At 39.4% G+C, this 27,919-nt stretch overlaps 1 protein-coding gene across 1 annotated transcript in view; it reads left to right on the top strand.

Moving 5' to 3' along the window:
* The window catches only part of lgr6 (leucine rich repeat containing G protein-coupled receptor 6), a 48,877-nt gene that overhangs the window by 9,512 nt on the left and 11,446 nt on the right, over positions 1 to 27,919 (top strand). The window contains exons 2-5 of the mRNA XM_005808666.3: positions 11,589 to 11,660; positions 19,878 to 19,949; positions 22,252 to 22,323; positions 27,157 to 27,372. Of these exons, the coding sequence (XP_005808723.2) occupies positions 11,589 to 11,660; positions 19,878 to 19,949; positions 22,252 to 22,323; positions 27,157 to 27,372 (432 nt within the window). The remainder of the gene's footprint in view (positions 1 to 11,588; positions 11,661 to 19,877; positions 19,950 to 22,251; positions 22,324 to 27,156; positions 27,373 to 27,919) is intronic.

The raw sequence follows: 27,919 nt of genomic DNA on the forward strand, positions 1-27,919 counted from the left end.
TATTTTTCAAGATTCAAAAATAATAACCCCACAATTATCAGACATAAAGGAGAATGCGAGCGGCAGTGTTGACAGCAGGGTGTGTAAGACACAGACTTCTAAGTTCCTTCCCTACATCTCAACATAGTTTCTGTCTGTCTCCATCTACCTATCTGTAAGATTGCTGGCCAGGTCTGCTGAGCAGAGTGGTTCATGTCGGACTGGCAGTCTGCAGGTGATGACTAGCAAGAGCTAATGATACTTAATGCTTCTTACAACAATGGTCACACACACACACATTCACACACTTTCAAGATCTTATGGGGCACATTGCATGTGAATGTGTTGCACAAGCCTGAGAGTGTGTATTAATATAAATACATCCTTCTTCCGCACACAGAAGAGCTGTTAGTGGGTAATGGTGGATAATGCATCAGTGTTTCCCACAGAGTAGTAATTATTATTATTGTTATTAACCTTTATTTCACCAGGAAAATCCCACTGAGATTAAAAATCTCTTTTGAACGAGAATCCTGGCCAAGTCTGGTAGCAGTAAACAGTTTACTGAACAGTCACACCAAAAAGGGAGGTTGAAATGAGGATCAGATCAGATAAATAAAAAGGTCTGATTGATGCAAGTTTATTATAATTATGAAACACTCACAAATATGGATAAATATCAAATAGTCAGCCAATTAAATTGTCGAAAAAATAAATGGAAATATGATATTCATATCTTTCTGTAAAGTCTCTTAATATAAGCTAGCTTTAAATGGAGAAAAAAAACAGCATTTGGGTCGTTAATAACTGGCACCTTAATATTTTTGCATAGCAAAATGATGCTTGTTGAGAATGGTAGAAAGCAGACATTTTTATAAACAACTCTTATCTTAAAACAGGAATGGATGGACTCATAGTATTAGTATATTAATTCTTTTTAATATATTTTTTGAAAGACATTCACCGCTGCAAGGCCACTGCAACTGCTGCCAGACTTGCTCATGTCTCTATTACACGTCTGAGAAGGAATAAAAAGGGAAATCTGGATTTTTAGACGTGTGGCAAGAGGCCAAGCTAAATCTCTTTAAACCAACAGCAGCCACATGCCTTCATTGGAAGGAGGTAAGATTTCATCAAGTGCTGATCAACATTCTGTTCTAGATATTATCCATGGGTGCCCATAAAATAGACGGCACAACTGCGATGATCACAGCTCTGTAAATGCATGAGCAAAGTAGGACAGATGCCAGCAATGGAGTTGAGTGGTTTTCTAAAAAAAAAAAAAAATGCTTCGTCCTCCTGTTTCTGCCATTCAACCAAATGAAGTCATAATAGAGGATGACATTAATACTCATGAGGTTTCCTTTTACTGCTGGACTTTCTGCTAAGAATTGAATCAGCATGAAGGATAAAATAAATAAATAAAGCTCCTTAGCTTTATTAGCCAAGACTGTGCACAAACAAATAATTTGTCTTAGGATTTATGTGCTTAATGTGAAAATACATTTAGAATAGATACATAAGTAAGTATTTAAACTGAAAACACCTGCGTAAGAGTTATCCTGCAGTTAAATTTGTAATCTTTTCCAGACATTTGTAGCATCAGCAAATGTTTTTATTCTTAACCTCATAGCTTTCATGGTTAGAAAATATCACAAACATATTAAAACCAGAAAAAAAAGCCCAACTTGCTACATTGACTGATTAGTGGGCAGGGCAATGCATGCCTCTCTGCCTCCTAAAGTCATGGCCTACCCACAACAGCTGCCTGTCAGTCCTGTCCACATATTGGAGACAGTTGTATGTTGTGTAGCACCGACTGTTCCAATGCTTCCTGTTCCATTACTGAAGTGCTTGACCTTTCACCCCTCCCTCCGCTCTATCTCATGACAGGGTTTGTGTGTGTGTGTGCATGTGTGTGGGAGGACAGGGAGCGGACGTAGAGTGTGTGCGTGCACGTGGTTATGTGCGTGTGCTGTATACCAGGGTATGAATAAGTCCCAAAGGGCACGAGTACGTTTCCCATGACATGGCCTTAGACTAAACAGCCGTTCTCTCCACCCAGACATCCGCCTGCCATTCTCCCCGAAACCGCAGCAAGGGGAGAAGAGCACAAAACATGGAGGCATCTCTCGTTTTTTGTTTTTTTTTTCGTGTTTTTTTTTCTCTCTTCATTCCCCCCTCCGTGTTTCCTGGCACTTTTGTAGGCAGGTCCTCACCGTATCGCTCCTTGTCCAGGTGAAAGACTTCTCCCTCGCCCTCTCCCTTTAGTCTTTGTGCCCCGTGAATGAGAGACAGAGAGAATAAGAGAGGGAAAGATAAAGAGAGAGTGCATTTCGACACAAAGGCTGGTGTACCCCTCCCAGGAAGTCTGGGAGAGAGGGAGAATGAAAAAAACATCTTCAGAGGAAGGAGGAGGGAGAAAGGCATTGTGCCCTTCTTCCTGACTCTTTGTAAGTGTGTATACGTGTGTGCAAGCTCATGTGTGACCAACAAGAGAAACTGAATGCCAGTGCAGTCAGTCTATTCAGATTGAAAAAAAAAAAGAAAAAGCAAACACACTTAAACCTCACCCTTGCATACAATCCACACATACACAAACATGCTGTTATGCACACAACCATTTAGAGCCTCTTAAAGGCAGCACCCAAGCGCTGACTACCAGTGGCATTGTGAGGAATAAAAGATCCTCTTTCATCGAGCCTTAACCATTTCAAAGCTCTAAGGGGAGAGGATCAGACTGAATCCAGCTGAAGACATCACTATCATAATTACTGTAAAAGAGAGTCAAGGTGCGGCTCAAGCAACCCTGCTGCAGAAGTCCTGCCCTCTGGCTGCTGATTTTCGCTGAAGATCTATTACTCTAATGTTTCTCACATCTAAGCTGCCTTCAAAGGGAGTGAGCTTACTGCCATTATTGGCTGTTTGTCGGCTAAATATCTCCACCTGAGGAATGGGGTAAGGGATTGACAGAGAAGCATGAAAAAAGATGGAGAAGACGAGGAAGTGAAAATAACAGCCTTAGGTTATGGTGCTTTTGATTTTGGGTGTAAGTGTTTTAGATGTTGTACCTACATGCAGCGTTATGACTGTCTTTCAAAACATGTCACTTGTTGACACCTCTAGCATTTCTAGATATACTATCTCGGTATGGAAGCATTATGAGGAGTGAGAGGTCTTGACTGTGGCCCAATTGATGCAAAACAATTTTAATAAGTTACAATATCTGCATTGTGAATGCAAATCTGACATTTTCATTTTTACTAGACTGTCTAGAATATTGAATGATTTGAAATATTTTGCAATAGACCCCATTTCAGTTGAGGTTCTGACCTTTATTTGGCCCAGTTCACTGTTAGAAATGATCAATCTAAACAACTCAGTGATTGGTATGAAACATCCCAAAGCAAGGAATTTTCTTTTACATTTAAAAAGTTGGGCACAAAATGGTTGATTGTTTGGCCATGCACATAAAGTGTTTGGTTAGGCTATGGTTGCACTGAGATTATACTTTTTTATGATCATATGAATGGAACTTTGCAACATTCAGTGTTGATATCTGTTCACTCTCGAGATTACGGCAACTACTTGGACTCATTGTCCTTGTTTGTAGATTTCTCATGCTACGAATTTGATTTGTTGATTATTTATTAAAATCATTGTTCGGGTTGGTGTTGTAACAGAGACTGTCATTGGTTATCAGTATACTGTTTCACAAAAGACTTCAAGTCAGAATGAAATATCTTCTGGCAGTGACTGTAATTATGAAAGGACTGAGAAGGCACAGACGGTGGAAGTCAGTCTGAGTAGTGTCATTCCCATAACAACCATCTACTGCAAAGCTTAGCTGGCTTCACAGATTCAGAGTTATTGTAGAAATCATTGAAGGTCTGCTTTCCTATTACAACACATTGATGAGACAGAACAGACTGCTGGACTTTGTGGGTTGTTAGTTATCACCATGAGTACGACTGTGTTTCTCCAGTCAATCCAACATCACCTCTGTAAACCAATTAATTTTCCATCCTTAACCTTGTTGACCTAATTGCTTTTTTTAGTCTTGTGTTGTCTTGTGCATGAAAAGTGCTAAAACGTGCATCATGCTATATCAAACCTGCTGAGCTCTAGTCCACACCTCCTGTGTTTCTGTGATGTCAGCTTCCTTTACAAACATTTTTCCCCATTGAGACCAGTTCAATTGCTCAGAGCTGTTTGTCTATACAGCAATATGATGGACATTTTTTTGTGGAAGAGGATACAGAGATCCAAGCTTGCTAAACCTCCTCCTATATGTTAGTTCAAAAATATTTTTATTTTTATGTTATTGACAAGAGAAACTGTTCTCTCTTTGTGCAAAGCTTTTCAATTAGTAATGCCTGACATAAAAAATATATATATATATTGGTCAAAACATTTGGCTGTGTTCCTATACCTCACTCAGAATTTCTTATAGGGATCATTGGACTTCCATGCACACTGAAAAATGATGCTTGAGTGGTAGAGGGAGATGTTACAGTGAGTGGTCTTGCCAAATGATCATGACTGATAAGCTGGAATTTAAACAAGCTGCAAGGCTTTTCATTAAAGCAAAATTTTCCCTGCTCAGCTTTGTCTAACTGATGCATGTCACTAAACACTAACACTAAAATCCAAAAACAAACACCTGGTGGTATCTGGCCTGATCTGTGGGCGTATTCACTCACCAGGGTGGTCCGTCAAATACACCCAGAGTCTGGAGTGTGGTGTACGCTTCTCATATGATGTGGCCAGTTGTTGTGCTGTGCTAAATCACCAGCTCTTGTCAGCGAGGCTTCAAGTTTAAAACTGGCAACAATGGAGCTAGGGGCACATTCACACCCACGCATACACACAGCCTTTGATCATGGTGGTGATAACATACTTCAGTAGTTCTGTTGATGCCAAAGTGGAAATTTGATAAATCACATTATTGTAACTACAGAACTGTGTAACTCCATGCTCCAATTGAAATTTAAAACACGGATGCACAGAGAAAGAAGGAGTGTTATAAAGAGGTATAAAGAGCAACTGAAAGGGCCAAGGCTTATGAATGGAAATGTGCTTCTACTTCTTCCTACTTTTGTTCCTCCCTTTACTCAAGCTCTGTGCCATGGATTCACTATCAATCACAACATAAAGCATTTAAATACCCGGTGTTTTATGTTTGTTCCAATGCCAAACCTTTTCTTTTTCTTACATTCTCATGTGCAAAATTGTACACACTTAGTGGAAGAAAGACTAAACTATCAATCAAAGCAAATCTTGAAACAAAGACAGAGTAGAAATGGGAAAATGTTCAAGTCTTTAATTTCTCGATAACTAGCTCACAGTTCCTCACACACTACTGGGTTTAACTTAATAAATTTAATATAAGCACAATGAAATAGAATTCCTTTCACATGAAGGTGAACATGATCATTTAGTTTCTTACACAGCTGACATCCTCTGGTATCAGTAAAACCTTATCAGACATCAACGCAAATAACCTTAACTGTAGGCTGAAGAAAAAAAAGTCTGAACAAACTAACCAGACTAACTAATCAGAGAAGCCAAAGGCCTCAGACCAAGTGTCGCCACCCTCAGGCCTTAACAGGTAACACGTGGAATTCAGCAATTGTGTAACACCAGAGGGCACTGTTTTTTTCTATGAGCACACCTTAACCTCTGTTGTCATGTGATATGTCTGATATGCAGAAGGCATGCTTTCACTTCCTCATCTTTCTCATTGGGTTTTTTCACCATTGTGGTTTCAGTGTTAAATTAGATTAAAGCCAACAGCAACTTCCTAAGTAGCTCTAAAAAAGCAATTTCTTGAGCTACAATATCACATAATTCACTTTTGTGTCTTTTAAGGCCTGAAGGTGGCTGCAGACTTGTCACCAGTAGTTAGATAGTTCTGTTTGAGTTTATTAGATCTTGTAGTATTTGGTCTCAAGCCATTTGTACTAAGACTGATTTGCCTTAGACTGATTGATACGTGGCTGTTGAGTAAAATGGGATTAGGTCTAAGTTGGTTTGGTTTGAGGCCTTTTGGTCTTAGTCCAGGTTGTTTGAGGCCATTTGGCTGATGAGATTTGGTCAGAGGATGTTTTGCCTTGAATTGTTTTGCCTGTGGTCACTTGGTTTCACGCCATTTTGTCTGAAACAGTTTAGGATGAGACTGTTTCACCTAATTCTGGTATGATGCTGTTTGGTCTGAGGCTGATTGCCCTCAAGCCATTTGGGCTAATGGCATTTTGTCTGAGTAAATTCTGTCTGAAATTGTTTAGTCATTTTAGTCTGGTGCTATTTTTTTCTGCATTTTGTATGAGACTTTTTTCCCTGACTACTTGTGCATCGGGGTCTTTGTTCTAAGTGCTTTTGGGGTGTTATCTAGTATCCCAAGATCATATTATTTTTTGTCTATGGTCTTATGTTTGATGTTGTCTTCTCTACTGTCTGAAAAAAATTTTCTGAGACCAAAGGACTGTATTGCTAATCCTTGTGTAGAATCAACAAAAGGAGAATAAAAGGACCTGTTTAGAGTTGCTTTTCAGAGTATATAGAGATGAGCAGCTGTCTGGTTTCTGTGATGCAAGCACTGCTGAGGAGTCTTTAATTTGTCCTTCAACAGTAGAGGGAAATCTAAGCAGTGGTGTTGCTTTGTGAGACCCTTCTTGTTGAGAGATGGGTTCTTCTACAGGCAACATCAGACTGCTGAGTGTGATGGCTAAGATAGGGCAAAAACAATTCCCTGCTGAATTCTCTCATAAAAAATTAAGGGTGCAAACCACATGTGCTTCCATTCTGTCTTCCCCCACACACAGCAATCTATTTCTACGGCCCAGCAGCGTCGCTTGTCTGTGATGTGGTGAAAGGGTGACCAAGAACTGTAGCCACCACATCTGCAGACCCACTGGGAAACAATGGGGGTGTGAAAATGAGCGACAGACATCTTACCACACACACCACAGCCACCTATAAATGGAAGTAATATCATAAGGCACAAGCAGACACAAATACTGACACTCTGTGTTTCTCTCTCGCACACAAAAGTCACACAGTGGAGATGTGCATAAAATGAGGGATAGAGAAAACCAAAATTCTAACTGTGAATCTCCAATACACCACACAGCCTGAGAAACCTTTAAGCGCCCTTTCTCTCATTTCTTTTTGCGGCCGTTTGTTTGCGCTGAAAATATCTGCACGTCACAGCGCCAGCCGACACAATGCACATGTGGTAGTCATCAATCATAATTATCATGGTTTAAAAAAGCCACAGCTGTTATTTGATTTTAAAAACAAGCCATAACACAGTGCCTTCCAACGATACGTCAAGTTGTCAGCGGAGGCCTTGGCCTGCGCAGCAGAAACGTCTCTCTCGAGCTTCCCAATGAGCTTGCTGGAGCGCACAGCCGAGCTGAGCTGCATTCAACCTTTCCCCATGACTCACCAGCCTGTGTCTTTATTTTTAAACCTTTCCTTTCTGACTCTCTCTTTCACTTCATTGCGGCGTGCTTATTCTGTCTGAGCGCGGCGGCAGTCACGGACTTCACACAACGTTTGTTTATGACTTCTTTAATCAGGCCCAGATAATGTAGAGTTGTCTCCATCTGTGGGCACATCCCCAGAAACAGCCTGGATATGCCTGAATGGGAGGTGTGCGTGCGTGTGGGGGCGTGTGTGTGTGTGTGCAGCAGTGCTTTAATGATTGTTCTAGAATGCTCTAATAAATAGTTTGCTAAGTAGATTATTTGCACACGTACAATAAGCAGCATTGAGGTGTGTGTGTGTATTGTTTCCTGAGGCCACACAGATTTTTGGTGTGGTACATGATGTCACACATTTTTTTGATATGATAACAGTGGCATACACTGAAATTTTGATGGGCACCTTGTGCGACACATGGAAATGCTGGATGAGTTGGGAGTGTGATTTATTTTTTTTTTTAACATGAACAGCTTGAACGTCATATATATGCCTTTTTCATATCTATAGCCACATGCTGTCTGATTCATGTTAACCATGCTTAACACTCTTGTTTTTCCTAACAATCAAAACAAAGAATAGTATTAAACAAAAGACGCTGAAGAATTTTATGTGATTGGGTTTTCAGTTTCAGAACAGGAGATATAAACTAGCAACTCCATTCTGAGTAAAGTCACCCCTAAGTTAAATATGAAGGCTTTATCCCATTGATGATGCCCTCCTCAATGGGATGCAGATAATGCTATTCAACATGGCGACGAGAGAACAGAAGAAGGCTGAAAGTGAGCATTAATGAAAATAGACATTTTAATGATGGTACAGGAGAATATCAAAACATTTTTAACAATAAAAAAAAAGCAATACTGTTGCTGCTGCAAAATTGAGAGTTAGCAGGACAGAACCTCCGGGAATGACAAATCATAGAAATCTTCAGACTGAGATTTCTGCAGAATATTTACTCTCCAATATTTACAGACTCCCCCAGAAAAGGACACGTCATTTCTGATTCTTTCCTTGTGCCAGGTCTCAGCTAAAAAGTAGGACAAGCTCGAGGTTTGCTCAAACAATCCTGCTACCGAGAAAGTTTGGTTCACAAAGTAAATTGTGGTAGTAAGTTGACCCGGGATAACAGCTATCTGGCTTTCTGAAACCAAAAACCCAGGATATGCACATAGTTACCCAGGAACTAACTCAGGATTTTTACACTTATTTCACTTCTGAAACGGGGCACCAGTGTTCAGGTGTGGCACGCAGCATGCTTCTATGTCCACCTATCTGCTTTGAGCACTGTGGTTCACCTTGAGAGAAGTGTGGCTTGTCATTGTATGTTTATAGGGGAATGTTGTAATATAGGCTTTTAAGTCCGGAACTGCTACTTGGGCCACACAGTATACACTGCAAAAACAATCAAAAGGAAAAAAAAAAAAACTATTTTGTTAGGGCACTTTTTCGTCCAGTAGAAAACAAACTGGTGCTCTAGCACCACCTAGTGTCTATGTGTGCATGCCCCTGCCTGGAAACTGTGTTATGATTTCAGACTTAACATTTGTTACACTTGTTGCACCGTTCACCTGAAATGAGAGCAGGAACAATATTTAACACAAATGCAGCAATGCGACCCACAGTTACTCTGAAATGTTCCAGAAATCCTAAATTTGGTAATCTTTTGTCTTTTGGCAGGACAAACATTAATGTGCTTCACATATTAGGTTATTGTGGAAGAAGGTCTGTGGGAAAAGGTGATCTGATTAGACGAGAGCCGTATACAAATGATATAAAATATGTCACAATAAAAATTACAGATTTTCATGTTTCTTAGTTTAAAGTTAATTATTAATAATAGCATATTATTGCACCTTGATATTTGGGGATTATCTAGAGGTCCTGTAAAAATAGCTTGATCTACTTCTTTTTCGGCAATGTATGCTAAGCCGACAAGGGACAATGCATCTGGTTTAATGAAAATCTTGGGGGAAAGTTAGATACAAGAACATTCATAGGAAGGCTAATAAGTATTCAAAAACTTTAAAGTTTCAGAGAGCTTAAACTAATGACGGCACACACTGCAAAATCCAATAGCTCACCAGAACCTAAGAGTCGGATATTTAAATAGGACAGGTAGCTCTTTTCACTACATTTTGAGTTTTTAATCTTTGGTGTTTATCTGGTGCCTTTGATTCTAATTTTAAGGATTTATGGGTTCAATACAAAGACATTTTCCATGCACTTCAAAGGGGATTAAGAGCTTTTTTGTCTAAATATTTTTAAAAAGTCAATCCTTTCCAAGGGATTTGCTTATTTTCTTAAGAATTATTTAAAATTATAGCACCATGAAAGAATATTTTCACGAAGTACGTTGCATGCTTTGTTTATGCTTTATCTCAAATTTCGATCCTGCAAGATTTGGCTTTCAGGTGCTAAACTTAATCAGTCAACTCATTTCTCAGTTCAAGAGAAAGACTGATAGAGAATGTTGCTTATATCTGATGAGGCAACATTTCAAGGTGCCTGGGGTCATTGGAAGTATACAGAGAGCTTGGGTTACACAAACATGTCGAACAAATATCCTGTTCCTTCTTAAACATTTTCCAAATTTTATTGAATGTTTCTGTACATGGATTATTTCCGCTGCTTTGCAGTCTCCGTTCCTCCCTTGTTTCATTGGCCCGATCCTACTGAACAGCACCCAGTGTCAAAGCATTTCATAGTGCTCCATTTGATAAATCTGTGCAGAGCTTTAGGTTTGGCTCGCAACCAAAAATCCAAATGGTGGGGGCTGTGTTTCTAATAAACTTTATTAGCCAAGTAGATTAAAATTTGATGCACAGAAACTAAAAGAATGCATGTTATTCATTTCAGTTGAATGTGTTTGACGATTAGAAATCTCTGACTTCAGCTCTGCTCACATATGCATCCTTCACAAATGCCTTAAACTCTATGTAGTCAGAGCCAAGAGTCTTTGTAACAGGAAATTCCCATGCAAAGGAAAGTAGCATGCCATTATGGTATCTTCATAAGAAAGTAATAAATGCAAGCAGATGATGTAAAAAGGCAGACAGAAACATTAAGAACTGGCTGCTCATCCCCCCCAAGAAAAGTCCACCTCATCAGTTAGAGTTGAATGTTAGACTCCAATCAAATGTCCAAATGTCTACAGTAGACAGTTGCCTTAAAGTGATTTGCTCAGGACTCCCTGAAAGTTAGCTGTAGATCACACGTATGATGACAGATCTATTCAGCCCCCTGGCCAGCTTGGTTGATTAGACAAACAAATAGCAAGAGTGTCAAAACTCACAACTGCAAAGCGCTTCCGAAAGCACAGTTTACGCTTGCTAGCCTGGTGGTCTGCCATTATGAGCAATGGTTAGTGTCATACACATATGCAGGCACACACACAGATGAAGCTGACTCTCGAAGACTCAAGCAAGACCCCAAAGGGCCATGAAAGCACAGAACTGGTGACGCAACACCTCCATTGTGTTTATCAAACAGACAACTTTACACGACTGGGGCCATGCAGATATACTTGTTCCCTTACTAAAGTCTGAATCATTAGTTTGTCTTGAAATGTTTTAAAAAAGGGTATTTGTATTTTGAAAGTTTCTCTATCTGTGCGTCCTACACTTTATTTCACCATAATACAGCTGCATCAACACTCACCACAAAACACCCATTCTCACGTCAGCATAGAAACAAACTGTGTCTGTTAGAGCAATGAACAAAGAGGGAGGGTGGTGGTCTCCCAGAAAACCTGAGGGGGAAAAAAAGAAGAGTAATCAGAGAGGGAGAAGGAGAAAGCAAGAGGTAGATATAAGGGGAGCCTAAGGGGGTCAGATGTGAAAGAGAGTAGAGTGAGACATCTGGAAAAGAGAAAAAGTCCACAGGACAAGGAGGAAATTGCAGCTGCCCAACTGTGATTCATTGGGGAAAATTCTCTTCAGCATCTCCCTCTTCACCCTTTTGTCCCCCGACCTCTCTAACTAACCCCCAACCTCTTCCCATCTTGCTCCTGCTTCAAATGACATTTTGCCAAATGAAAACACATTTTATCATTCGTTTTTTCCCCCCACATCACACAAATAATATAAGGTATGCATTGATGCTTTTCCATTTTGTGCCTCCAGGGATCTCAGTATGAACAACATCAGCGAGATCCAGCCCAGAGCCTTCCATCGACTACACCTGTTATCAGAACTGTGAGTACAAAATCATTCAGCTCACACTTAGCTTATGAAACCCCGCTGTCAGAATTTACACTTGACAAGAAACACACATTTCCTGAGCAGTTGATATGAGCAGACCTTGGAGATGGGGTTGATGGGTCTGGCTTGCCTCTGATCTCTCCCACTAAGAAAGTGCCTGCAGTAACACGCTAGTTGATTTTGGGATGGTGGTAAAAAAAAAAAGGAACAAAAGGGAACCGGATAGTCACTCGGAGAGGGAATGCAGTCCTTAAAATATTTATAGGTTAGGTTTTACTATCCAAAGTACTGCTTTTGTCTTCTACCTTGAATTATTTTTCAGAGAATGCGGCAGGGAAAAATACACTTGTAGACGTGAGTATTAGCCAAAATAGACACATTATAGCTTGAGGTCAATTTAATGTAATTATATAAGCAGCACTCCAAGATAAAAGAAGAATGCTTATGAGGAATTTTCAATCCTTAGTGTACATAAATATGATCATACACAGTTTAATATTTCTTGTCCCGTACAGTCACAGAGTATTTTTTTCCATAATGTCAATAATTGGATGGACCAGAATTTTCTTTGGCTTAATCCAGAAAACTATATTTCTGTGCATTTTTGTAAATGCACATTTTAAAATTAGGACTCAACTACATTCGTAAGGCTGAAAACTACAGAGCATGCAAAAAACCTAAGTGCTGTTATGGACCTACATTTAACTAGCAATAAATCGGTGTACTCACATCTTTAAACATTGCTATAAATGTTTAGTACTGAAGCAGAACATGGGAAACTAGCGCAAGCTTCTGTTTTCAGTAGGTTTGGTTATTGTCGACACAGGTGTTGTGCAAAATCAAAAGCAGGTAGGTGCAGCTTATTGAAAAATCCTACTGCCAAATGCCTCTGGACTAGTCATCTCTTTAGAGAAAGGTTTTCTTAGAGTCCACCTCCACGTCTATGCTTCTCAGCTCTAAAAGCAACTCCCTGAAACCAGAGATGTGCAGGTGGCTCCTTTAAGTTACAATTAAAACACAATTGCTCACCCCAGCTTTCCAATGAATCCTCAGGACATTTTTAGACCTGTGTGCTTTAGCCCAAATCAATTATTGAGTTGGTTGAGCTATGGCTTTTTTCCTGCTGGTTTGGTTTCCTTTCATACAAAGATTACTCCAAGTGAACTAAATCACTGCAAACCGCAAGAGAACGTCCAAGTTGTTTATTGGTAAGGTGTGTCCAGGGCAGGAGTATCAGATGTAAATGCAGAAAGCAGATGCTGTGTTCTGAGCTGGTAGAAAAAACTGATTATTTAGTCATATAATTAGAGTGCTTCCGAGTACTATATCAGTCATTCAGCTGAGAAGTACTGAATGATTTTGAGGAGACGTCTCAATGCGTTGAGCTTTGGAAAACAGAAGTGTGACTTTCATTTATTAGTTTGCCTACTGTACTGGGTCCTGGCCAAAGGAAGGCATTTGGATCATCTTTTCCATCCACATCTGCTATGACACCTGAAGGAGGTGGTCTCAATACGTTGGCATGGAAACCTGTTAACTGTGTTCACAAACTGCACCAACGAGGGAAATTAGTCAGAGCTGGTTTTGATTGTGAAAATATTATCTTGTTTACTTTTTTAGTTTGTTTTTTAATCATGTATTATGTGTAATTGGTATTTTGATGCCAAAAAACCCCCCAAAAACTATTATATATGGATTAAATTTCTTATGAAACTTAGCTGTGCTTAGTTTGGTCAGAACCAATTAGTTCTGTGACAATAGATAGTTTAAAACTTAATGAAACTGTTGCTTGCTGCCCCAGCCCAGCCTTCACAGTCTTAGGAGTACCTTCAGATGAACAGATCTTTAATGTTTTGGTCACTAATTTTAATATTTCCACACAGGTGTCAAAACACTATTTTAAATATATTCAAACCTATATGACATAATGTTTATGTCTTAAGAAAGAAAGTTTCTAGTATAGAATGTGCAAAATTCAGCAAAGAAATTCCCACAACCTTTTGAACGTAGACTCCTGTGGCATTGCCGATATTTGATCTGACACTCAGCACATTTAAGCTGAGTCCCTGTTTAAGAAAAAAATAAAAACAGCTTGAAAATTTTCCCTCAGGTTGTGAATGTGAGCATGTCACTCTTCTCAACTGTTTTTTCCTTGAGTCCTGCAGTGTGTGCGTGTAGAGGGGACATGGAGTATGTGTGTGTGTGTGTGTCAGCTTTGTGTGTTTGCACAGCACACTGTTTTCTTTACTAATTCTTGCAGCTGCAGTCTGTGAAGCATGAGATGATGGTCATGATGGTGATCGTGGAAGGAAAGAAGAATAACTGAGTAACCGCTTGTTTTACAAATGCAATTCTGAGCATCTGTCAACCAAAACTCCTTAAAGAACAGATATTGGTGTTGGTCGGACAATAACAACCACACAAAAGGGGGTTATGTTGAACATAGAACCTGACATTTGCCTGCCCTTGGAGAATTAAGGGAATGCATTCTTGGATTGAGCCACACCTGCAGATTTTGTCTAGAGCCAGTATTCTAAATGTTTTACAACCCCATTGATCTCGCTTCGCCTCTATTGCTATGAAATTCTGACACTTTATGGAGACATTCAGCTGCTGTGTACTTCTTCCAAGGAGGATGTTTCTACTCTAAAGCCAAGGTATGTTGCTTGGCCATTTCTGGAAATGTGCTGAGATGAGGAAGATGATAATAACGGTGTTCCAAGGCAGGGAGAAATATAACATAGTTTTTTTTCACATCCACTTCTGTCTAGACAGTTTAGAGAGATGAGTTAAAGCAGACAACTGTAAAGCAATTATAATGAAAACAACTTATAGTGATTACCAAAACAAACCAATGGTCTAAGGTGGGCTGGTTTTGAAACAGACAGCTTTTGAAGTGGGGACTATCACACAGGATGGTAGCAGAAGGAGAGGCGAGGGCCAGGCATGTTGTGACTGGTAGAGTGGTAAACTGTTTGATGTTGGGCTGCACCTTACTGCCTGCCCCCCCTCTCTCTGTGTTTCCCTCCCTTCCAATTAATTCTATAGCCCCCTCTCTTCATTTCACTGCAGGTTATTACAAGCTGGAAATCTCTGCCTTTGATATTGCTTTTCTCCTTTTTGCTTTTCCCACATTTTTACGAACCAAGCAAAGCAATCAATACAAATCCGCTTTTGGCAACCTACTTGAATCTAATGCAGAAGAGAGAGAGTCAGATTTGAGAAGCTTTGGAGTGTCAATGAAAAATACAGCTATTAAGCAGAACCATTTTTATTTTTTTGCTCAGTTCTCACCCCTGCGACACGGAAGTACGAACATTTAATCTCTATTAACCCAGAAATCAGTAATTACATTAACATGCAAAGCAAGTAGAAAATCTCACCAGGATAAACCTGCGTTTGATTCACCGTAGTATCAACACTGATATTAAACTGTTTGTGCAGTTGTTGTCTTTCAAACCCTTTCATTGCCTCTAATTGCCCTATTCTTTTTAAGCTTTCAGTTAATGCTTTGATCAGTGAATCATCTCTTAATTTACACTCAGACCTCAGTGACACGCAGCATGAAAAGAATAAACTGAGAGGTGGATGGTTTAATGAGAGGGCAGAGATGCCCACACTTAAGACACATTGACTGCTTACTTGTCTGCCTGATATTTCAAAGACATCCCCCTCTCTTCGGTTGTCTGCTCTAGTATCAAAGATGGTCTACCTGGTTCTCATCAAATTGCAATTAGGAGGCAGAAGGGGGATGGTTGCCCTGTAAAAAGCTCTTCCTGTAATCCACTTTAGAAGGCGACAGTGGTTTCAGCCTATCATCTTTATCAAAGTCTCCACACACTGTGGAGTCACAGATCACATTTCACTTTTCCTTCTGTGTTTGGCTCTCCACAAAATCACCAGGTTTTGTCAAGTTGCATTGTATGTAGCCATCAATCAGCTACATTTGGTATTTTTACAATAGAACAGGGACGATTTGACACCCTCACCAGATTCTCTGCTTTGTGTTTTATTGGCATAGGAAGACATGTTGCCTAAGGCAGATAACTCTCCTGCATCACCTTCCTACCCATTCATTTTTGTAGTAATTTTAATTTGACCACCAGGTGATGTGAAAAAAAACTGAGTGGGTGTTGCAGCTCCCACTCATAATGTATAATGCAGATACCACTGTTACCTACACATCTCCTACTTAAATTTCACAATCGCCCAATACCATCCTTAAATCCAAAGAAATACTATGAAAGTAAAGATGATCTCAACTCATGACATGAACTTGAAACAGAAACATGACCTACTTTCTGATTAAATCAGTAATTTTTTCTGACCACTGGGGTCACTCAAGCATTCAACAGACATATGCCTTACGCATATACATTAATTAAAGAAGTGACAGAAACTGATATGCTACAAGATCTGTTTTATGGCTCTAGATGCATTTTTTCAGTACTCCAACATACACAATGTGACAGCAGCCTAACATGGCCATATAGGAAAAACTATTTGACAACGCAGCTGTTTTTTTCTTTTTCTCAAATTCAATTTTGCAAATTTGCATTTTTAAATTGATACAAATAAAACATGACAACTCCATTTCTTAGTCTAAAACTAAGTTGTTATCAATCTAGCCTTGTCTTGACCACAAACAGAGCTTAGAAAAATTCATCCAGCCTCGTCAAACAGCTTCAGCAATCACTCTTTCTGCAACGCAGTTAAAATGTAATAGGAATGAGGTCGGGAGAAGAAGCCAGAGCTACCCTGCTCTACTTCTGCACGATAAGATTGTCTGCCGATAAGCCAGGAATATGATGCGGTCGGGGTTTGAGAGGTTATGATATTGGCTTCGTTGATGCTCCAGGTGCAGCCCACAGCTGGGACTATCAAGGTCAATTAGAAGTTCTCATTTTAAAGCTGCCAACATGACCATTTGTCAGCAAGTCTATCCCTGAGAAACACACAGCCTCACACAGAACAGACACTCCTGCTGTGTATGTTTTACTCCTACAAATTTGGAGGTTAATGGCAGGTTAAGTGGTTGACCTTGGGGGTGAGCTGAGGGGTCAAACACCAGTAAGGTTGCTACAGTCAGAATTTTACTTCTATGTGTCACAAATGAGCATGTCCAAGTAGAAGACACTGCTGTGCAAAATGGTGCGTTCTCAGATAAGTCCTGTTTAATCTCTCTGTCTTCTTTCATCATCAGCTCCCATCACTCACCAACGCTCTGCTTTTCTTCTATCACTATGCAAGATTGGAGCCAGAAAAAATGATCTTGTTTTTCATCCTTGCTCTCTAACTCTTTAATCTGTCAGTTTGTTTATTATTCTGAGGCAATAAGACGCGGTGATACGTAGGATAATCAGCAGTTGGCACGCTTCAGTAAAGTCCTCGTTGATTAGCGCTGATAGCAGGGTGGTCTCATCTTCATGAAAAGCAGCACCACTCCTGTTTTTCTCTCCCCTTTACATTTCAACACCACTGTCCTCTGTTGTTTTATATATAAATCATTTTAGCAGAGTTGTGCCGAGGTGTAGTTTTTAATCTATGCAGAGCAGGGGCCAAGAACAATTCTAGCAATCCCCAAATCAAATTAAAAGCAAAAACAGCCGGAGCCCCGGTTTGACAAGTGCAAGGCGCCTTTCATTAGAATGAGATTGATGTGAAACGACTCAAAGCCCGAGTGTGGAACATTCACTCAAACATGCAATCCTTTACACACAAAAATGCACGCACTCATACCATGGAAAGAGTTGGTCCATGGCAACTGTCAGTGTTCTGTTGATGTTGTTTTTATCCCCCCTTTCTTAAATATTCATCTTCAATTTTGACACAAATTGTCTGTTTGACAAAGTCTGAAAATGAAGAAGGAGAAAAAAGGCTAAAGTGTAATTCCAGACTGTTAATTTGGATTCTGTGGTGTAGTTCTTTGATAGCTCACACAAAAACATAAATGCAAGGCTTATTATCTAAAACTTGAAATATAATATAATTGCAAGACTTTGATGCAATCATTTATTTTTCATCCAGTACATACACCACTGATCTCTACTTGTGAACAATAAACAGCAATTAGCCGACTAGCTGGTGTGTTTGTCATTTTATGTACAGTAAATATGTATAATGACAGAAAATTGGCTCGTTTTTGAGAATATTAATTAATATTTTTTCAGAGGAAGCAGATAAAGCAGAGCTTATCACAGCATTTCTTACATCTCTTAGTGTCCAATCAGAAAGAGGACTTGCATCAGAAATCGGTGTGATCTTTTGGTTAACAGTGTTTCTTTACCTGCCTATATCCCGCATCTCCAACAGCTTCACCACTTAATGGTTCTGATCACTTCCGTTAATGCTTTGGGTCTTAACTTAGATTTATCTGCCACACTGTCAGGAAACAGGTTTCACTTTGCCAACTGAATATTTGCTGTCAGTCAGGACTGATAGTATGTCTATCTCAATTCAAAGATGTCGCTATGTTTCTCTCTTGCTGTTGTACATGTTTCAACTATACTTGCAACTCTAAACTATCGATTATATCAAAAAGACAAAAATTAGCAGCAAGAAGGAGTGCTGCTCAGTCTCCATTCCCGGGCATATTTCATGTCTTACATCCTTGCTTAAAGTCATATGGTCAACTGCCTGCAGCAGTTCATCATGACGACTTCTTAATTATCTTCCAAACATCACTGAAGGTTATCCTAATCACGATTAAAATCAAATCCCAAGGATTGTTACAATTGGCGTCAAAATACACATCATTTTTCATACACAAGAGGGGAGACAGCATTCTGGAAGACAATTAAATATAAACCAAGTTCAAATACTGGTTTAGATTTGTTTTACAATTGCGTAGAGCTTTCAACACTTCTCCCTAGAAATGTGACTTTTTAATTGCCTCAAATAGCAATCTTATGCAACAACAAAACCTGACACAGCCCAAGGGTTGGAGAGCTTTCGTTTTTTGAGAGACAGTAAAACCATTTGTTGTAAACAAATCAGACGAACGGACAAAACTGAACTTCCTTTTCTAGATTTCATAAATTCAGGGACCATAGACCACATGTCTCCAATGCATTTTCCGTTGAGATCCAGACGCTGTGAGGGACATTTAATCAATCACTGTCAGTTGAACTGTAGCATTAAGTAACTGAACTGTAGCTATTATAACTTTGTATTTTATTATGCTGATGCACATCTTTTTTTTTCTTTCTTTTTTTTTAGTAAATCTAAGTTTTATAATGGTCTTACACTGAGCTAAGTTTGAGATTTGGCTTTTGTGATTGGAGTTGTGCAGTTCAATACTATGCAGTAATAATCATCTGTGATGCTGACAGCAACATCAGATGTCAGATGAAGTTTTTCCTGAGTTCTCCTTCATTACTGAATGGATGATAGCATGTTGGAAAAGCAGACAGTCCTTGATACTAATATTTCAGTACATTGATATTCATGTTGCAGCTTTGCCAGACAAAAAGCTGCTTAGCATAAAGCTGCACCTGTAGAGAATTGGTCTGATTTGGAGGAGGGTGCCAATGACTAACCTTTAGCGTATGTGTGCATGTGTTTAATAAAAGTGGGTGGTCTTGGGCTGTGAAGAACCAAATCTGTGTTTAAATTGCGATTCCAGCTTGTGACCTTGGGAGTTAAATCTGTTGGACTGAATGTTATTTATTTGGATATTTCATACACACACTCGCAAATGACCATTAGGTGCTGTGTTTGATAAACAAACTGATTGGATTGCTTGTGTGAATGTGTGTGGTTTCTCTGCCGTGCTGTCCTCATGGACCCTCAGAATGGGCCCAATTTCTCCTCAAGGACATGAGAATAGGCACACATATTCACATTGCACATGTGTTTGTGTGCACAAACACTGCATATGTCCCCACGCACATATAATTTCTTGCAGTGCACTCAGTTTTTACTCACTCATCGGAGCTCCCAGGATTGGTTAAGGTTTCAGTTTGAGTTTTCAGCCAATAGTAACCACACAGAAAGGAATCAAATATTGTTATTTGCATACTGCCCCAACTGTAACCCCAAAGTTGTAAATATGGAATGAAGTCATATTGGCGGAGCCTAATCCAAAATCGTAGAGGAAAATAAACGATAAAACTGTTCATCTGAGACTTGTACAACTTTTTAGTTAGTGTAGCTATGCTTGAATTTTTACTTTAAAAAGGCTCTTTTCTAAAACGTATGTTTCTCTTCCAGACGAATCTCCGGGAATCAGCTGAGGTATATATCAGGCAGCGCTCTCCAGGGTCTTCACAACCTCAGAGTTCTGTAAGTAAGCACCTTATGTCTTAGTCCTGTTCTGATATGGCTTTAACTTAATCCAGTGCTGAACAATCTTGGATTGTTCTGAGAAGCAGTCTTCCTGCCTGAAATAAAATGCACTGGCCATGGATTGTTAAAAACAGTTAAAGTTTATGGATTGAGAGAGACATGGTCTGCTTATTATTCCCTTCAAGTCCTAAACAAGTTTAAGTTTCAAGACTGGATTTATGGACAAACACACAAGTCTGGCCTTCCAAGTCAGACTTCCCAACAGGACTGCACCAAGTGTCAAAAAATTTCTTCAGAACCTGTTTAAAGCTGTTTTTTCTGACACTGCAGTTCTCATCCCATGCATGGTCAAAGTACAAGTCAGCAACAAAGCACATAGTACCTTTGGACGTGTGACATCCACTGAGTTATGGTCATATTTCCTGTGAACTTTTAAAGGTTCTAAGGAGGTTTTCACAAGCAATGGCAAGCAGCCCGTCTTTGGTCTTGGCTCGGAAGATTTGGGGTATTTATGCCACAAAATATAAACTTAGCTATTTACACTGCAGTTTGAAATCTGAGGAAATTTGGAAAGAAATAAGGCAAAGCGGTGTATATTTTAAGATCATGGTTTGTGAAACCCTCCAAGATATAAAAAGTCTACCAGCCATGAATTCAACCAATACCAATTAAAAAAAACAAATACATGTCTAAAGGTTTTCATTCACACTACAATGAAACTAACTTCAGAAGTTAGGCCTCAAGGCAAACAGATTCCTTTCCAGGATTCTCTTTGGAAATGTCAACATCTCAAATGCTGTGTTTCAATGTCTTGCAAAATTATTCAAATTCACTTGATCCTTTTACATTTTTTTTCCATGTTATCACAGATTTCAGTAATATTTCATATTATAGAAAACAGAAGATCGATTTCAAAATTGTTTGTTAAAGAAACGAAAACTTGTCATTCATTTTTATTTTGCTTCTTTTTACTTCCAACCCCTAAATAAAACCCTGTGTAATCAGAAGTGATCTAATTAAGAAATAGAGTATGCCATTTAATCTCTGGATAAACACAACTGTTCTGTGAAGGTCTTAGAGGTTTGTTAGTGAAAGTTTGTGAACAAACAGCACTATGGAACACAAAAGAAAAGCCTGGGATAAACCTCTGGGGAAGCTTAAGGGAGAGTTAGGTTAAAAAACAATATCACATTATTTAAACATCTTATAATAGCATTGTTTTATCCAAAAATGGAAAGAGCATGGCACAACTGCAAAACAACAAAGACATCACAGTTTACCAAAACTGGAGTGCGTGGTAATTTTGGTGGAGCTGCAGATGGGGAAAAACTGTAAATGATTAGCCCAGTACCCATTTCTTTGGCTTCTGTAAAAGAGAGGCAAAAAGATGATACATGATAGGAGGCTTTATGGTCAGATGAAACCAAAATAGTGAAAAGTTGTTTAGTCCATTTATTTTTCTATTTGTTGTTTTCCCACTTTTCATTTTTTTTTTTCACTTGCTCATTTGCTCACTGGAATGGAACTGTTTAGTCTATATTCAACAAGCTACATGTGGTGGAATTGTAACACTGTCCATCTGCTTAAACACACCATCGACAAAGTGGAAAATGGTTGTGGCAGCATCATGCTCTTGGAATGCTTTTTTCCATCAGTGAAACATGTTAAAGCTAATAGGGAAATGGATAGACTGGGGAAGTGGGGCTACCTTACAGCAGAAAGACTCTTAAATCTTAGCCAGAGCTGCAATGGAGTTGTTTAAATCAAAGGATAGTCATATGCTAGAATGGCCTAGCCAAAGTACAGACCTAATACCAGCAAGTCATTTTGAGACTGTGGCAAGACACATAAATGCTATTTATCCAATTGTAGTTTCCTCAGGTCAGATTTGTATGTCCTATTTTAAAAACAATGGCAGCAACAGTCGCATCATTACAGTTGCCCACAACAGTGCCGCTAAGAAACACATTGAGATTGATATGCTTTGTAGAAACTGATGTCGAGCAATAGATAGAGAAAATGAAAAATGAAGGAAGGAAGAGAGAAGACGATTGTTTCCTTCCCATTTCCCCCTCATTTTTGCGCCATTCTTTTGAGGATGACATCACCAGCCCACCCAAGGAGGTCCTGGTTGTTTTCCCCTTTTCCTCTGCTTCTCTTCAGACTTACTCAGACCACGCTACCTCCTGTGTCAGATTTCCGTCACAATGGAATTATTTGTTCTGCTTGATGTGAGCTGACAAATTAACTGCACTGATCTGATGCCTGAAGCTGACTCATTTGTTTGTGCCTTTATTAGGATGCTACAAAACAACCAACTGGAGAGACTTCCTGATGATGCTCCATGGGACCTCCCCAACCTCCTGTCCTTGTGAGTCTCTCTCTCTCACTCTCATTGCACACACAGTCTAATTATGCTGCTCTAGCAGGGAATAAGACACCCCGTCCATGGCCACCCACACTTGTCAGCTTTAACCACAGTGCAGGTATAGTGTACCGCTGACAAACTGCAGACTGTACCCCGGTGTCGGCTGCAACGGTCCTGCTTTCAATGCGAGAGCCTGACGGTAGGAGTCACGGCTCCGATTGTGTCATGGTAGCATCTGGAAACCATGAGGGAAACAGCAGACACTGCAGGCCAGCGAGAGCATCTCCAATGAGCTGTGAAACAACCCCATTTTCCACCAATTCTCTCTCTCTTCCTCCTCCGCTCATACTCCTCCGTTCTTCCCCCACCACCCACGCAGCTATCCCCCGGCTAATGAGCGTGTTTGGTCGTTTAATTGTCTAATCTGTGGGGTCAGCGTATAAATGTCAGCGTGCATGTTTAGACGAGCGCATTTGGACCTCCACTCCTGCAATTCCTCAACCCTGGCTGTTCCTCTCAACTTTGCCCCAAAATACATACCCCACTTCTCTGCTTTCCAAATTAATAATTTTCTGCAAACATTCTCTCTTTCATCAGACAGACGCACAAATTGCTCGAGTTGTAATGTACTAGGGGCCGGGCATGAAAGACATGAAGTCCTCTACAGAAAACCTACAACCTACCTTTCTGTTTGCTGTGAAGCAGGCCTGTGTTCCCTAAATAGCTAGAAATCCTGCACTCTCTCTCTCACACACACACATACTCACGCGCACATTGGACTTTGCATTGACTTCCATTCGTTTTTCATTAATTTCTATAGCATAACTCTGTCCCTTTCCCTAAACCAGCCATTACCGGTTCATGCCTACCCCTACACCTAACCTAAATTCACTCTATCTTGCTGATCTTTGTTTTTTTTTTACTTCTGTATGGAAAGGTTAAAAATGACCGAAGATAAATAAATAGAAAAATAGTCCTAAACCTAACCGCCATCTCAAAGAAAACCTCTAATGAGCTCACAACATAATATTTATTGGAAAACTGGACCCTACACTATAACAAATACAAGGCCACAAAACACACACACACGCATGCCCGCGCACACATGCACCTATTTATTGCTTAGGGTCCCCATTAGCTTGGCTTTATACCCAGCTGCTGCTGTCCATCATTTAAAAACGCACTTTGTACAGTAGAAATCATTCAAATACATGACAAATGACAAAATTAAAAATAATTACAGTTCATACAAAATGTTGATAAATTTATAAAATATACAATAATTAAGCATTTCAGTTAGAAGTATGTTGGTCCTAAAAACCTTTTCAGATTCCTTTTTTTAAGAAAAAAAACATATTCTGTTAAACCTTTTTGAGAGTTAATGGTAGAGTTGCACTCTTTTATTAAACATGAATACCATCTACACTGTACAGCACAGGAGAGGGTCTACCTGTTGCTGTCTTTGACCCAATACCTTTACATCTGATTAAACAATGAGCTATCTCATCGATACCTGGTTGTCTTCAGGCTCTGTGTGTGGGAGGTCTTCTTACAGTGCCTTTGAGATAGAAATCACATCGGGTAATGAAAAAAATGCACTCAAATATACACACAAAGCCAATGAACAGAGACGCACCTTGTCATTATAGTAATGATAAGCTCTGAAGAGTAAGATTACTGGAAAGGCTTTTGAGAATGAATCTTGTTGGCGCCTCTCATTGGCATAAGGCAAATCAGGTAAAAAGATGGAGATGGCAAATGAGTCAGCACATGAATCTTACATTGGCATAAACATATAAAGAAGGGTATATCCTAAGTAAACCATTGCTTAATCTCAGCAAAAATCCCTCTAAGTGCAGGAACTGATTCAAAGTTTTTCTCTCACCATTTGAAACAGGAAGCAGTGTTGTTGTTGAGTTTGGTGCCTGTCACAAGCTGACACATGTGTTTTGGGCCTCAACCCGCTGGTTAAGAAGCGTAATCACCACTGATGATCTTCACAAATGGTTGTAAATCAGCCCAAGCCTGTTTTTTAGAGATTTGACTCAAAACACTGACTTTAAAAATGTGGTCCTCCAACTCCCTTATTGCATAAACGCTTAGCCATCTGGAGAATTGAACAAACTCAAGCAGGTTCCCAGATCTCTGGGGTATTTTAAGAGATCCTTTTCTTTTTCTGCCTGCTCCTCATTCCTATAGATGTCAGTTAGACTTTGATGTGATGGGCAGGAAATAGTCTGCTTTATTGGGTTCAGTGGAACTTTCCCTATTTGTCTTGATCCTGTAAAGACCTGAACATTCTACCAAAATTATTTAGTATTTTGCTCCATAGAAATGGATAGGAATTCGAAGAGTCTTCAATACTTTTCACCCTTTGAATTTGTTCAAGGACAAACAAGTTCCCTTCTAAAGAGTAGGTACATGGCTGATCTCTAGGACTGTACAAAAGGCATGTTTTAAACGATTATATTATTTTTAAGAGCAAAAAAGCAGTTGCCCCCTTTCTTCAATTATGAATTAAATTTGATTAACCAAATTTTTGATTGCATTTCACTCGTCACAGCCACACTTTAACAGTCTGATTACTGCCAGATCTCTGGTTAAAATAATTAAATTAAATATAACCTTTATGACAACATGGAGTACACTAAAGGATTTCAAAAGCAACACATCATTGTCTTATCTACAGAAATTTATGAAAAGATGACAAAGTCGCTGACATCTATCAGACTGGAAAGTAATACAAAACATTTTCTGTGGCATTGGAAATCTCATATTCACCAAAAATAAACAAAGAAACATCAACAAAAAAACATCCTGATGATCCACAAGAGTTTTGGAAAGTGTATCCTATTACATTGTTTATGCAACTATGCAGCATTTTGGAATAAAATCTAAAGTGAAATATGGTGGTGACACAGTAATGATCTTGAACTGCTTTGCTTTTTAAAGACATAAATCATATTATAATTGATGGAATCGTGAATTCTGTTCTTTAGCCCCAAACTCTGAAGGATAAAATCAGGCAATAGCTTGTGACTGATTGAAGGTTTTTGAGGCCCTGGGTTTGAATCCTGTCCTGGCATCCGGCTGCATGGAGTTTGGTTTTATTCTCAAACTTCTGAGAGAAAAAAAACACTGAAACTGACACTGGCACTCAAGAAACATGTTTCATGTTTATCGGTCTAAATTGCCCTTAGAGGAGAGTGTGCAGTTGTTTGTAAGGTCTATCTCTGTGGTTCCCTTTGACTGACTGGACAGGATGCTTTTTACCCGATGACTGCTGGAGATATGCACCTGCTCCCCTGTGACCCTTTGAGGATAAGCAGGTATTGAGTATATGTACTATACCTGCTATACTATAGACAGTGGATGGATGGAGAGACCTTGTCAAAATTGAGATTTAAATCTTATTGCGATTTTGTGGCATAGACTTAAATAGGTCGTCCATGTTCTGAAACACCCAGTGTAGCTGAACTCAAACAATCCTGCAAAAAGGATTGGGAAGACATTGTAAAATAACTTCAGAAAGACTGAATGCTAGGTATTGCAAATGCTTGCCAATGTTTGCCAAGTGTGGTACAAACCCTAAATAGTTCTATAAGATAATTTTCCTTAGAAGGCCGAGGTTAGTTTGAAGAGGATTTACCATTTTCTCAGGATAAAATCGATGTGATAATCTGAAGCATTTAGGTGCTACAAACAAAAACGAGAGAGGAGGACAAGTATTTTTTAATAACACTTAGAACATAACTCAGTGCAATGAAGCTGTGTGTGTATACATATATGTATGTTCCATGGGCCTTTCGATTTCAGCATCTGCCAGTGTGTACAGTTGCTCCCCTTAATGGAAAATCTTTCTGCAGAGAAAAGTTCAGAGTTCAAGTTCACATTTCACTTTGATGACGCTTTCTCTTTGGTGTAGCCTCAGAGGGGTGATGAGGATGAGGACCAAGGGAATCAAAGGCGCTCAGTGAAAGACTGATAAGCAAGGATGTTTGAAAGATGGAAAAGAGCTAACGAGAGAGATTCAAGAGTTCACAAAAGCTGGGAGTGGATCAGCATTGATGTTGAAAATGAATGGAGAGGGGCCAGAGGGAGCAATGAGAGATTAATGAATGAATGTGAAGGGCCAGAGAAAAAAGAACAGTAAAAGGAAGTGGTCTCAGCTTGTCAACCCTGCCTTGAGGGGATCGTTCATCACTATCGACAGTGTGTATCCATGTGTGTATTTACCCGGGATGTGTGTATCCAGACTCTTTGCTTCTGGGTATAGGATATTAAAGGATAAAGAGGACAAACATATTTTAGGTTTTCTATGGTTCAAGACAAAAAAGTGTTCACGGTCATAACTTCTGCAGATGAAAGAAAATGTGTTTGTGGTGTTTGATGGAGCACCGTCAGTCCCGATAGTAACTGAGATTCTGATGGAAAGAATGCCAACAGGAAGAACGGCTGAGGACGCCTTTAATGGCCTTTCCCTTTTTCCAGACATGGATCGAAGAAATCTTTATACAGCATAAATAACTCGAGGACAGGGAAAACAGGCTCAGTGTAGTCATTCCTACATGTTTGTGTTTTTCTCATCTTGCATTTGATACTTGTCTGTACTGGTGAAGGTCAACATAGCTTATTTAGCAGGGGAATAAATCATAATGAGGCACTCTAAAGAGGTTCCAGTAAAGATGAAAGAGAGGAAATAAACGGGCTGTAATCCTTATAATACCATTCCCATAATCCAAAGTGTCTAGCGTCATGACGCATAACCACAAATATACAAAGGTATTCACACAAAAACACAAAACTTAAGTAATTATTGTGCTTTTGGTCCCACAGGCGTCTTGATGCCAACCTCCTGAGCAGGGTTCCATCTGAGGCCTTCAAAGGCGTTCGCTCTTTGAGACACCTGTGGTTGGACGACAACTCCCTAACAGAAATACCAGTGACGGCTTTGGACTCCCTGTCCTCTTTGCAGGCAATGACGCTGGCCCTCAACCAGATCACCCACATACCTGATTATGCATTTACCAACCTCTCTGGCCTTGTGGTGCTGTAAGTGACATCTTGATTTGTGCCTTTTTACAGCAGAAATGATAAACATGTCAATGTCTGTTTAAGTGAATGCATATTCAGAGGCCATCTTTACAAGAAATTTACACCAGATTTCAGTAACAACCCTATTAATCCACACAAGTCCATAAATAAAATCATGTGCCATAAAGTGGAATGGAACAGGAAATAAGTACTGAAAACATACTAAAATTGAGTTACCACTTGGGAAAAAATACTTTATTTTTTAATGATAAATGTGAGTGGTGGAAATTGAGAAAATGCTGCAGATGTAATTCTGACCCATCATTCCACATAAAATGTGTTCTGGATTATAGAGATCTTTTTCATTTACTCTAATCTTCAGTTCTTTAAATTTAAATGAATTCAAGTTATGGGACTGACCTGGTCATTAATATATATATATATATTTTTTCCATCTAGTTGAGGGTTTCCCTGACTGTTAGGAATAATTTAACTGAAAAATTTACCCGTTTCATCTTCATATTCTCATCAAGAATATCCCAGTTCATTTTAATCTTCTCTTTAT

The sequence above is a fragment of the Xiphophorus maculatus genome, chromosome 1, assembly GCF_002775205.1.
Source record: "Xiphophorus maculatus strain JP 163 A chromosome 1, X_maculatus-5.0-male, whole genome shotgun sequence".
NCBI classification, from domain to species: domain Eukaryota; kingdom Metazoa; phylum Chordata; class Actinopteri; order Cyprinodontiformes; family Poeciliidae; genus Xiphophorus; species Xiphophorus maculatus.